Source organism: Erythranthe guttata, chromosome 2, assembly GCF_056151865.1.
Source record: "Erythranthe guttata isolate IM_541 chromosome 2, IM_541, whole genome shotgun sequence".
NCBI lineage: Eukaryota > Viridiplantae > Streptophyta > Magnoliopsida > Lamiales > Phrymaceae > Erythranthe > Erythranthe guttata.
Genome location: NC_142534.1, coordinates 15,566,351 through 15,579,527, shown reverse-complemented (window position 1 = coordinate 15,579,527; position 13,177 = coordinate 15,566,351). Strand labels below are relative to the sequence as shown.

Here is a 13,177-nt window from a genome sequence, read left to right as displayed (position 1 = left end):
GACATTACCTCAGGGGTGACCATAATATACCCTTAATATGAATGTGTACATTGTTTGTATGAATGACAACAACCACTAATAAATTAATACTCAATAAATTAATAACTTCGTTTAAATAATAATTTCTTCCAATCTCAACTTGGTAAGAACATGCTAAATTATTATCTCGATACTTTAATATTTAGCTAGATAATTAATAGAATTTAGGGTTAAATACAAAAACACCCATGTACTATGGACTTTGTATCATATACCCTGTACTATACTTAAATACAAAACCCTCCTGATGTTATATTTTTTCCAAAATATGACGAAAATACCCCTGCTAAGCCTATGAATATAAGGGTTTGTTAGAGCCATTTTTCACTATATTTTTTAACATTTTCGGTAAATTTTACCTGAGAAATTTTGATATTTTTATTTTTTTCTTCGAAACATTTAATTACTTAGATTTTTTTTTCTAAATAAAACCTTTTATTTTTGTCATTTTGAATTTCTTCATTTTTTTCGTAAATGTCTTCCGGTAGTTCAAATTCTCAACAATAATAGGATTGTAAAGATGTTTGTAATCTTAGGATGTTTGAACTACCGGGAGACATTTAAGAAAAAAACACGAAGAAACTCAAAATGACAAAAATAAAAGGTTTTAGAAAAAAAAAAAAAAAATATAAGCAATTAGATGTTTTGGAGAAAAAATATATAAATACCAAAAAAATTTCCACGTAAAATTAAGTGAAAATGATAAAATATATAGTAGAAAATAACTCAAAAAAAAAAAAAAAAAAAAATATATATATATATATATATGCTTGAGTAGGGGTATTTTTGTCATATTTTGAAAAAAATGTAATGTGAGGGGGTTTTTGTATTTATGTATAGTACAGGGGGTATATGATACAAAGTTCATAGTACAAGGGTGTTTTTGTATTTAACCCTAGAATTTATATGTTCCCAAGTGTCGGCCACAAATTTCCCGCTCTTATTTTTGTCGAAAACCACATTTTCGTAATTGTCCTCATTTGCATCCCATGGAATCCGAAAAGATTCCATCTTGTCCAAAATGAAGGACCCTTGAGCAAGTTGAATGAATGCAAATCTATATTTGTTTTTTGTTTTTGGGGAAAATAATAATGTATCTTAAACATTTAGAGTGACAATAATCTAAGAATTCTATTGTTATATTTACATATCTTATATATTAATGTGCGGAAAATCAGACAAATCATCTCAAATTTGCTGAAATCTTTCAAAATGACCCAAAATATATGCAGAAATTTGACAAAATCACCCCCAAACAAATATCATATCATATCGCGATATCGGGCGATATTTACCGATAATCGATACATATGCCGGTTTATATCGTTTGATATAAATCATATCGTATCGGGATATATCATAATGTTGACTACCTTGCTTAACAGTCATTCAATAATTACTTCACCTCTTTTCAACCTAAAATATTGTATTTTAATTAGTAAATTATTAATAGATTAGCTACTAGCTTTAGTTAATTTATTTAAAAAAATAAACAATTATTGAAAAAATATAATATAAGCTAATTAAACACTAAATTCAGGAAGGGAGAGCCAATGAGGAAATACGACCGCCACCTCATATTTCCTCGGCCCGCAACTTAAAAAACGTCGTAAAGTCCCTTTCGAATTGGTTCGAGTATGCTTCGAATACTTGTGGTGGACTCGTTGTTGCTATGCATATATGTTCTCCTTGTTATTCTTCTCCAAGCCTTGAGGAATCTGCCAAAATCATGTAAACTTAACTAAAACTCGATATTTAATACTTAATTAGTACTACTAATAATTAACGAACCTCATATTCAATATTTGTACAACTCTCTCGTGCAACAGTTCGTAAACAAACAGTAATAAATCGAAAAATAACTATTTATGAACTTCTTGCATGCGATGTTTTGTTGCTTCTTTTGGGGAACCCGAGTTCGGAGAATGTCGAACTTGCTGTCGGTTTTTGCACTCGATGTGGTTTGTTGTTACAGAATTTTTCCCCGCATAAACTTCGACAAATTTTCGGAGAATTAATTTCTTCGTGTGTTACGAGAAGGGGAGGTGGTTGATGAGTTGGAAGACATTGTTGAGTTTGATGAACAAGTTACACATGATGTTTCTTTGTTGATGTCGGAGAATAGTGTGGATGAGAATTCAACCCGAATCTTGATCAGTTCGATTATGGCCATGAAATTCGTAGCGATCGGACGGTGAGGATTTGGCGTGAAGATGTTGAGGATGGTGATGAGGTGTCTTCTGACGACGTGGCGAAAGTTGAAGATGATTTTGAAGAGAAGATTGGATAAATTAAGTCACTATTTGTTTTTGTATAACTATAATTTTTAGATTAGTTAAAAAACTGTTGGTCTTAATTAGCACCTAAATTGAATTGTAGTCCATTGATGTGTGTGTGTGTGTGTGTGGGTGTGTGTTTTATTTTTATTTTGGCCAAAAAACAATTATTTCATTAATAATATGAAAAAAGTACAACGGGGTCCCGTTAAAAACCTTGTTGGCCGATCATTACAAGGAAAAGAGTACCCCGTCATTTTTCATGCTGTCGTTGTTTTTCTAGTTAAGGAAATTACATGAAAAAAATAAGACGATCTCTCAACTGACGCGGACAAATGTTCCTCCACTTTTTCCGCATAAACATCAAAGACACGATCGACATTGATCGAGCTCCCAAAGTGGACAACTAACAAGGGCTCCAAAAAAGCCCGAACACACTTCGCCACAATTTTACCGCTCGTGTTGGTTTTTTCATAGTTGTTGCAGTCTTCTTTGGCGTCCCATGGAACGAAAACAAAATCCATCTTGTCCAAATTGAAGGACCCTTCGCTTTCGACTGCCGCCTCGATTTCTTGTACAGACGGGCCGTATATCGGTATGTTAAATGAGTGCAAATCATCCTCCTTCACAAGCCCCTAATTGTTAAAAAAAAAAAACATCCCGGATGATAAATATTATCAAAATCCTCCATATGATTGAATTTTATTAGCAAACTACCCCCTAATAATTAGGGGGTTTGTGTGCTAACATAAGTTGCAATTTAGGGTGTGTTTTTCTTTTTTGGTAATATGTATAACACGAGAAGTTTTTTAGCAATTCGACATAACAGGCGTATTGTTATATGCAGTAAACTCCTTAAAATTACCTCCGAAACCATATCGGAAAGTGTTTCCGAGAGGAGAGTATATGGCTTGAATTCGTCTTTGGAAGTGGGGTCCGCAAGGACCGCAACACTTCTACCGAGGAATCCCAAAACCATACGACCGCTAGCTCGTATTTCCTCGCCGCGCAACTTCAAAAAATTCGTAAAGTCCCTCTCGAATTGCTTCGAGTATGCTTCGGATACTTGTGGCGGACTCGTTGTGGCTATGTATATGTTTTCTTTGTTATTCTTCTCCAAGCCTTGAGGAATCTGCCATGCATGCATGCAAAATCATTATTTAAAATTAACTAAACACTCAAAATATTTGATAATATATATACACTACTTCAAATTAGAATCATACAATAAAGGGTAAATTACTGTGACTTTTGAGTTATGGTCAAATTACTAAAACCCCCTTATGTTTGGGTAATTACATTCACCCCTCAAGTATGTATTATCTTACGAAAAGACCCATTCAGAGGTAAATTTAGGGATCTTAATTCGGTAAAACCAAACCAAAATTTCAGTATGCCAACATTTCATACCGTTTACCGAACTAAATATACGATTTTGTTTGATTAACAACCGAATTACATAAATTTTATGAAAAATATTTAAAAGGAGGAGTGGTTGTAATTACCCAAACAAGAGGGGTATTTTCGTAATTTGGCCATACTTAGGGGTGGCCGTAATTTGACCTATAATTAATTAAATAACCTGGGAGAGCCAATGAATGCTTGCAGATGAGTAAGCAAAGTGAAGGCTGTTGTTTGGGAAAAGTCTGCCATAGAAAGAACCAGGTGCACCATATATATAGCACTCTATATTATTATTTTTCGTATTCGTATTCGTATTCGTCGACATCAGTTTGAAGAGATTGTTGAAATCATTGTCCGGAAGATCGTTCAGAAACACTTGGATTTCACGAGGAGCATGTTCTTGTAATTTGGAGAGTTGTTCGATGATGTGTGAAATTACCAAAAGGGTGTTGGGACCTGATGAACACCCCAAATCTGCCATCTTCCATATGCATTTGGTGAATTCATATTCATTTGTTGTCAGCATATCTTTTAGGGTTTCGTCTAAGACTCGCCATGTTTTTGTCATCACAACTTTCTGCAACAATTTAATGAATGTCACATATAAACATTAGAGAGAGAGAGAGAGATAGAGAGAGAGAGAGAGAGAGAGAGAGAGAGAGAGAGAGAGAGAGAGAGAGAGAGAGAGAGAGAGAGAGAGAGAGAGAGAGAGAGAGAGAGAGAGAGAGAGAGAGAGAGAACTTGGAGGACTGAGTTGTTTGCGTAGCTGGTTTCACCACTCCCGGCATTCATATTCTTCACCGACATTTTCTTTTTTCTGATAAAAGGGTACCATGCAATGTAAACTAATTCCCCAATTTATACATAGATTTAGGGAAAATAATTGCCTAAAATTAAACTCCATCTAGTATTTAACAAATGTTTATTACCAGAAAATAATCTTGTTTGTTTGAATTATAGGCAAACCCCACCTTATATATGTAGGACTGTCGATTGAGTGGGGCCTACCTACCTACAGGCTACAGCAGGATGACTCGGCGTGCAACTAGCGAGTTTCGCATGTCGGGTCTAATAAATCAGACCGATATCATGATCAAACGGGTTGAGAGCTCGTCTTATGCATCTAAATACGTACCTATGAAGATGAGAGGAGAAGACATCGACATGGTAGGTGGTGAGCTGATCGATATCATGAGTGTTGGAGGATGCGATCAAGATATAATATCCATAAATAGACAAAGAAATACTGTAAATTTATCATTGATTTGAATGACCATAATAAATCATGGTAAAAGATCTCGACTGTAAATTAGGAAAGAGCCGTAACTAGTTCTCTTTATAAGGATTATGTTCGGTAACAATAAGAAAATAGCAGTGTGGGAATTTCAACTCAAATGACAGTTTGTTCCTTGTGGCAACTAGGTCCGAGTCCGTTAGACCGCTACTCTAACGGGTCGTTGAACCACCATGATTTACATTCCTCCATCAAATATTTGTCAGGCCAAGGAATAGGGGTCGGGGAGGCGAGGAATTTTGGGTATGTTTGTTTCTATTTCCAAAATTATTTTTCAGTTTTATACTATACATAAAACTGGGATTATGTTTGTTTGAGGATTTTCACTTTAAAATTCCTATTTTTCTTAACATTTTTTTCCAATAGAAATACACTATTCATACTTTTCCTACTTTTCAAACCTATAATAATACCTACTAACCTATTTCTCTCTCCTCCATTTTTTCTCCCATCTCATTAATAATAATAGATATAATAATAATAATAATAATAATAATAATAATAATAATAATAATAATAATAATAATAATAATAATAATAATAATAATAATAATAATAATAATAATAATAATAATAATAATATAATAATAATAATAATAATAATAATAATAATAATAATAATAATAATAATAATAATAATAATAATAATTTAATAATAATAATTATTATTATTATTATTATTATTATTATTATAATATTAATAATAATAATAATAATAATAATAATAATAATAATAATAATAATAATAATAATAATAATAATAATAATAATAATAATAATAATAATAATAATAATAGTAATAATAATAGTAATAGTAATAGTAATAGTAATAGTAATAGTAATAGTAATAGTTGTAATAATAATAATAATAATAATAATAATAATAATAATAATAATAATAATAATAATAATAATAATAATAATAATAATAATAATAATAATAATAATAATAATAATAATAATAATAATAATAATAATAATAATAATAATAATAATAATAATAATAATAATAATAATAATAATAATAATAATAATAATAATAATAATAATAATAATAATAATAATAATAATAATAATAATAATAATAATAATAATAATAATAATAATAATAATAATAATAATAATAATAATAATAATAATAATAATAATAATAATAATAATAATAATAATAATAATAATAATAATAATAATAATAATAATAATAATAATAATAATAATAATAATAATAATAATAATAATAATAATAATAATAATAATAATAATAATAATAATAATAATAATAATAATAATAATAATAATAATAATAATAATAATAATAATAATAATAATAATAATAATAATAATAATAATAATAATAATAATAATAATAATAATAATAATAATAATAATAATAATAATAATAATAATAATAATAATAATAATAATAATAATAATAATAATAATAATAATAATAATAATAATAATAATAATAATAATAATAATAATAATAATAATAATAATAATAATAATAATAATAATAATAATAATAATAATAATAATAATAATAATAATAATAATAATAATAATAATAATAATAATAATAATAATAATAATAATAATAATAATAATAATAATAATAATAATAATAATAATAATAATAATAATAATAATAATAATAATCATCATCACCATCATCGTTATATTATAGTTTTGCACGTACTTTCGTAGAGAAAACAAACACCAACCAAACATATTCTTATTTCTACACCTATATAAAACTAAAAATACAACTTCATCCAAACATATTCTCATTTTCTACACAAAAACCAATACATCTACTTTTTCCATCAGAAATTTTGAAAACTAGAATACATCTACTTGAAAACTAGAATACATCTACAAAAATACATACTTGATACTTTCTCTCGAATTCTCTCTCTCTTGTATTATTTTTCTTTTACTCATCGCCGCCGAACTGTAAAATCTGGAGATCAGTGAACTCTCCAACATTTGAAGGAACAAGGTTCGGAAACAGGTCTTGAGGGTGCAATTATTGAACGATCACAAATCATGAACCCTATCCTCTCTTCACCTTATATAGGGCCACAACTTTCCGACACATTTATCGCAATTTTTAGTTTTCCCAAAAAAATGGTTGTCATGGTTAAGACCAACTCCAACCGTTAGGTGTGGGTGTGGGTATGGTGGGTGGGGTAAGGTGTGGGGATGAAACCATGTGGCTTCTCCCCTTTAGCTCTCCAATCTTTTACTTGAGCGGGCGGGGTTTGTAATTTATCCTGTTTTTTTTTCTTCATTTTGCGAGGATTTCACATAGTAGATACTGTTAGAGAATATTATATTATAGAACTCTTGTAATATTAGAATTCTAGTATGATTGACTTACCTAGATTAGTTAGGATTTAGTTACCTAGTCGAACTCTTTTACCTTGCAATATTTCTCTATATATATTCCATGTAATCAACCCATAACATAATGGGGGTTTCTATTATATTACGTATTATTATTTCTCTTCTCTTCTATTCTTCCTATATGGTATCAGAGCACCAGGTTTTCTCCCTCCCCGGTGGTGGTACTCCTAATATCTTTCTTTTTTTTGTTTCTATTTTTTTTTTCCATGAACACCACCCGATTTTCTCCCTCCCCCGGTGGTTCTCTATCTTTTCTTCTTCTTCTTTTCCATGGCTTAAAATCTAGCCGCCGCCACCTCTCTTCTTCTCAATGGCCGGCGACCACCAAACCAATTATCTCCCTCCCGCTGGTGGTACTCTTCTCTCTATCTATCTTCTTCTATCTTTTCCATGAACACCACCCAAATTTCCTCCTCCCCCGGTGGTGGTAACTTATATTTTTTTTTCCGACATCTTCTTCTTCTTAGTCGGTTAATCTATTTTCTCTCTTTTGATCCCTATCCTTCTTAAATTATTCTTTTTCTCTCTCTCGCTTGATTAAAAAAAAATGCTTATTTTTCTCTCTCCCGTTATTATTATTATTTTTTTTTCTATCAATTGGGCGAATATTTACACAGAGGAATTCTCTAGCGTTGTGTTTCGCGGTTTCTATCCAGTCTTCACTTTTTGAGTTTATCCGTTCCGACTGCGGGAGCGTGCTAGCAAGTGATTGTCCAATCTTCGCGTTCGTCACGTTTCGACTGCGGGAGCGTGTTAGAGAATATTATATTATAGAACTCTTGTAATATTAGAATTCTTGTATGACTGACTTACCTAGATTAGTAAGGATTTAGTTACCTAGTCAAACTCTATTACCTTGCAATATTTCTCTATATATATTCCATGTAATCAACCCATAACATAATGGGGGCTTCTATTATATTACGTATTATTATTTCTCTTCTCTTCTATTCTTCATATAGATACTACCATTTATCCTCACTCACACACATTAATATGAAGGGTAAATTACGGCCACCGCTCAGGTAATATCAAATTACGAATAAACCATTTTACGTTCGGGTAATAACAAACACTCTTCAACTATATATGAATTTTCTTAAAACGTCCATGCTTGCAATGTCAAGTTTAGTGGAATTTTTTTAGATTATGTGAAATGTTCACCCGTTTTACTGCGTTAATCGAGCTACATATTTTGAAACAAGATGATCATAAGATGTTAGATGTGTCTCTTTGGTTTGTAAATATCAACTGCGGTGCATGCATGTGAAGCTGCATTTTTGTACGAAACGAGTACAAACTAGAGAACATTCCACAAAATCAAGAAAACTATGATGAATTTGACACCATAAGAGTGGATGTGTAAGAATATTTATATTCTTATTTTCTATTTTTTCTACAATTAAAAGGAGGAATAAGATGGTGAAGTATTCCCTTTTAGGGATGGCAACGGGTCGGTTATGGGGCGAGTTTACCTAACCCGAGACCTGATCCGCGAAAAATAAGAGCCATGTCAACCCCTACCTCTATGTTGTGACGCATAACGGAAGCACGGTAAAGAATTAATTTCTACGAATTAATCCTATAGAACAAAATAACATTCGGAATCCACCGAAAACTCTTGAATCCACCAGAAAAATAGAGAAAACTCTAAATATTTTATTAAAATTCGAAATTCTTCCCAAAATAAAGTCCTAAGGCAGCAATTTATACTAAAAAACTGAAAACCCTAATTAAACTAAGAAAATACTAAAAATTACCAAAAACGGCAAAAACAGGTTATAGTCTGATTCTAGTAGATCTCGTAATTTTGGAAACAACCCAATTTACGGAATCTTAATCCGATTTTTCTATGATTTGATATTAATTTTCTAAAACTTGCCTAAAATACCAAAAACGAACTTTTAGGAGTCTAAACGACGTTGGATTGCGGATATTTGACGTGATTCATGAGCAAAGCTCATGAGTTTTGTTCCTTGCGCCGTTTCACTTGAGATAGAGTTCGTTTCGTACTCAAATACAATTTGAGTTCGTAGAAAACCCTTATTTTTCCACAATTTCTTTCGATATTTCCACCAATGCCCATAAATAACTCTTCTCCAAATCAAGTATTTATTTTGCAATTCGAATCCAATTTGACGTTCCTTATCAATCTCCTCTTCTTCAAAAGAGCTCGACCTCGAGCTATGATCAAAATATAACAATGCATACTTCTTTGCAAACAACTTAAATTGCTCCACCAATCTTCCCGGCACAAAACTCTCGCTTACAAAATCTTCCTCCAACCGAGGCATTAGAAAAATTTGCTTCTTAATCGAAAATTCCAATGGCTCCACCAATTTCTCCGATACAAGAACTTCACAGCAAACACTATCTATAATTAGATCACATACCTCAACGCAATCCACTTGTCCCTTCTCTTCTCGTGCACCGTTCTCTTCTTGAACAAATTTTACAACTTCAAATTCTTTCTCAAATTTGTTTTTAACACCCTCTTTAAACTCATCGACTCCCTCTTCAACCTTGCTAACGTTCTCTTCTACCCCGTTGATGCTCTCTTCGACTTTGTTGATGCTCTCTTCAACCTCGTTGACTCTCCCTTCAACTTTATCGACTTTCACCTTGATTTCGTTAATGTCATTGTTAATCATAGCTACGCTAATTTTAACTTTTGCATCAACAATTCCGTCTTCAACTTCATTAACTCCTACGCCATGATCCTCCACCAAACAGGATGCTTGAATAACGAACGAAGTATCTTGTACCTCCTTAACTTTGACAACGGGTCGAACATCTTCGGTTTTTCTAGAAGAACTATTTCGCTTCTGATAATATTCCTCCCTCCATGCTAACTCTTGAGCCTCTTCAATGGTGTAGAATGTACCCCACCCCATCCTAAGACGTATTGAAATATTCATTCCTGCCAAGTACCGTGAAATTTCCGTACTTTCGGATTCTTGCAGGTTATTTAAGTTTGTTAGTCTCATAAACTCAGCAGTATACTTGTTAACAGATCTACTCCCTTGCGAACAATTACGATATAGTTGAAATAGACGTTGCTCATAACCTAGGGGTAAAAAACGATCCATCAACATTTTTCTCATCCTTTTCCATGATTGGATTGGAAATTTTTCTTGTCTACCTCTCTTCCACTGTATCCCATCCCACCATGCGGCTGCACTACCCTTTAACTCACACCTCACCAATTTTACCATTTTATTAGGCAAAATATCCATCAATTTAAAATACCTTTCGACTTCTGATGCCCAATCGATAAAATCCTAAAAGAAGGAATTCCAACTCTTACCCGATATTTATCACGATCTTTTTGCCTCCCTATAGGCGGGTTTTCTTCAAAATAAGAGTTGTCGCTCACCTTTGAGTAGTCATCATACATTGATTGAAGTTGAACAGGTCCATGATAATTGTGTCTAACATATGCACCTCGGGCTACACCGTCGGCAATCATCGTATTAGATTCAGTCATTATGTTGCTGTTGTCAAGGGCAAATCCCTCGCGCACCAACCGCAGATTTTGCAATTTTTCAACCCCGCGGTCATCGCCAACGTAGTTGCTGTCTCCATGTTTCGCACCTTTCGCCATCTAACCAGGAAAAACCTCGCTACTGATGTCAACTGACGCAGAACGGAAGCACGGTAAATAATAAATTTCTATGAATGAATCCTATATAGAACAAAATAACATTCGGAATCCAACGAAAACTCTTGAATCCACCAGAAAAATAGAGAAAACTCTAAATATTTTATTAAAATTCGAAATTCTTCCCAAAATAAAGTCCTAATGCAGCTATTTATACTAAAAAACTGAAAACCCTAATTAAACTAAGAAAATACTAAAAATTACCAAAAACGGCAAAAACAAGTTATAGTTTGATTCTAGTAGATCTCGTAATTTTGGGAACAACCCAATTTACGGAATCTTAATCCGATTTTTCTATGATTTGATATTAATTTTCTAAAACTTGCCTAAAATAGCAAAAATGAACTTTAAAGAGTCTAAACGACGTTGGATTGCTGAAATTTGACGTGATTCATGAGCATTGCTCATGAGTTTTGTTCCTAGTGCCGTTTCACTTGAGATAGAGTTCGTTTCGTACTCAAATACAATTTGAGTTCGTAGAAAACCCTTATTTTTCCACAATTTCTTTCGATATTTCCACCAATGCCCATAAATAACTCTTCTCCGAATCAAGTAGTTATTTTGCAATTCGAATCCAATTTGACGTTCCTTATCATGTTGTCTCCAACACTAGCTAAAAATAATAGTCTGTTAAAACCTTACCGGAATAACGTATCCAATGCATTATCTCATTGGAGTTTCTAATTATGTTTCGAAGAGGTGAATGTAATTATCAATACCATAGGGATCTTAAAATTATTTAAACATATATGAGAAGTGCGAGTGTAATTTACCCTAAAGATAATCTAATAAGAAAAGGACACATTAATATGAAGGGTAAATTATGGCCACCCCTCAGGTAATATTAAATTACGAAAAATTTATTTTTTGTTTGGGTAATAACAAACACTCTTCAACTATATATGAATTTTCTTAAAATGTCCATGCTTGCAGTGTCAAATTTACTGGAATCTTTTAGATTATGTAGAATATTCACTCGTTTTATCGCGTTAATCGAGCTCCTTATTTTGAAGCAAGATGATCATAAGATGTGTCTCTCTCGTTTGTAAATATCATATTGTCGTACATCTGAAACTGCATTTTTGCACGAAACGAGTACAAATTAGAGAACATTCCACATAATCTAGAAAATGATGATGAATTTGACATCATGAGAGTGAATGTCTACGAATGTTTATATTCTTATTTTCTATTTCTTTCTACAATTAAAAGGAGGAATAAGATGGTGAAGTATTCCCTTTTAGGGATGACAACGGGTCAATTATGGGGCGGGTTTACCTAACCCGAGACCTGACCCGCGAAAAATAAGAGACATGTCAACCCCTACATTTATGTTGTCTCCACCACTAGGGGTGGGAACGAGCCGATCTCGGCTCTTTTCGCCAGCTCGAGCTCGAGCTCGAGTCCATGTTGCCGAGCTCGAGCTCATCGAGCCAATGTTTTTTGGCGAGCTCGAGCTCGAGCTCGAGCTCATGCTTATTTTTTTTTTATTATTATTTAATTTTTTTATTAAAATCATTTTATTTTTTATTAAAAATTATTCATAGGAAAATAAAAAAACTTATAAAATAAATAATGAACTCTAAGTTATATATTTTTTATTTTTTCTATTATTATTATTATTATAATATTTTATATTATTATGAATTATTTAAGTAATATAGATTTGTTTCTATTTAAATACTAGATATATTTATTATTATATACAGACTATTTACTATTTAGTTAATAATAATAATAATAATAATAATAATAATAATAATAATAAGAATAAGAATAATATATATATGTAAAAAGAAAAAAAAAAAGAGGAAGGCAGCTCGCTAGCCGGCTCGTGAGCTGTCGAACAACTAATTTTGGGCTCGAGCTCGTGCGCTCAAGCTCGAAAACCCCGAGCTTGAGTTCGAGCTTTATTCGAGCCGGCTCGTCGAGTTCGTGAGCCAGCTCGGCTCGTTTACCACCCCTATCCACCATTAGCTAAAAATAGTAGTCCGTTAGAACTCCACCGGTATAACGTATCCAATGCATTTCCCATTGGAATTTCTAACTAAGTTTCAAGATGAATGTAATTATCGATACCATAAGGATCTTAAA

At 31.9% G+C, this 13,177-nt stretch overlaps 2 protein-coding genes across 2 annotated transcripts in view; both read right to left on the bottom strand.

The window, feature by feature from the left end:
- LOC105954777 (Tetratricopeptide repeat (TPR)-like superfamily protein) overlaps positions 1–13,177 on the bottom strand; it is a 31,693-nt gene that overhangs the window by 5,836 nt on the left and 12,680 nt on the right. The gene's annotated exons all lie outside the window — the stretch shown is intronic.
- Positions 2,576–4,581, bottom strand: LOC105958401 (benzoate carboxyl methyltransferase-like). Its single transcript, XM_088815044.1, has 4 exons — positions 4,461–4,581; positions 3,898–4,296; positions 3,181–3,447; positions 2,576–2,950 (listed from the first exon to the last, which is right to left on the bottom strand). The coding sequence occupies exons 1-4, from the start codon at positions 4,524–4,526 to the stop codon at positions 2,576–2,578; spliced, it is 1,107 nt and encodes a 368-aa protein (XP_088671170.1). The 5' UTR covers positions 4,527–4,581.

Excerpts from the sequence above, each read along its gene's own strand:
- LOC105958401 (XM_088815044.1), bottom strand. The coding sequence starts at position 4,526 with ATGTCGGTGAAGAATATGAATGCCGGGAGTGGTGAAACCAGCTACGCA. Across the intron at positions 4,297-4,460 it reads CAAACAACTCAGTCCTCCAA|AAAGTTGTGATGACAAAAAC; the intron begins GTTCTCTCTCTC and ends AAATTGTTGCAG. Across the intron at positions 3,448-3,897 it reads GCATTCATTGGCTCTCCCAG|ATTCCTCAAGGCTTGGAGAA; the intron begins GTTATTTAATTA and ends CATGCATGGCAG.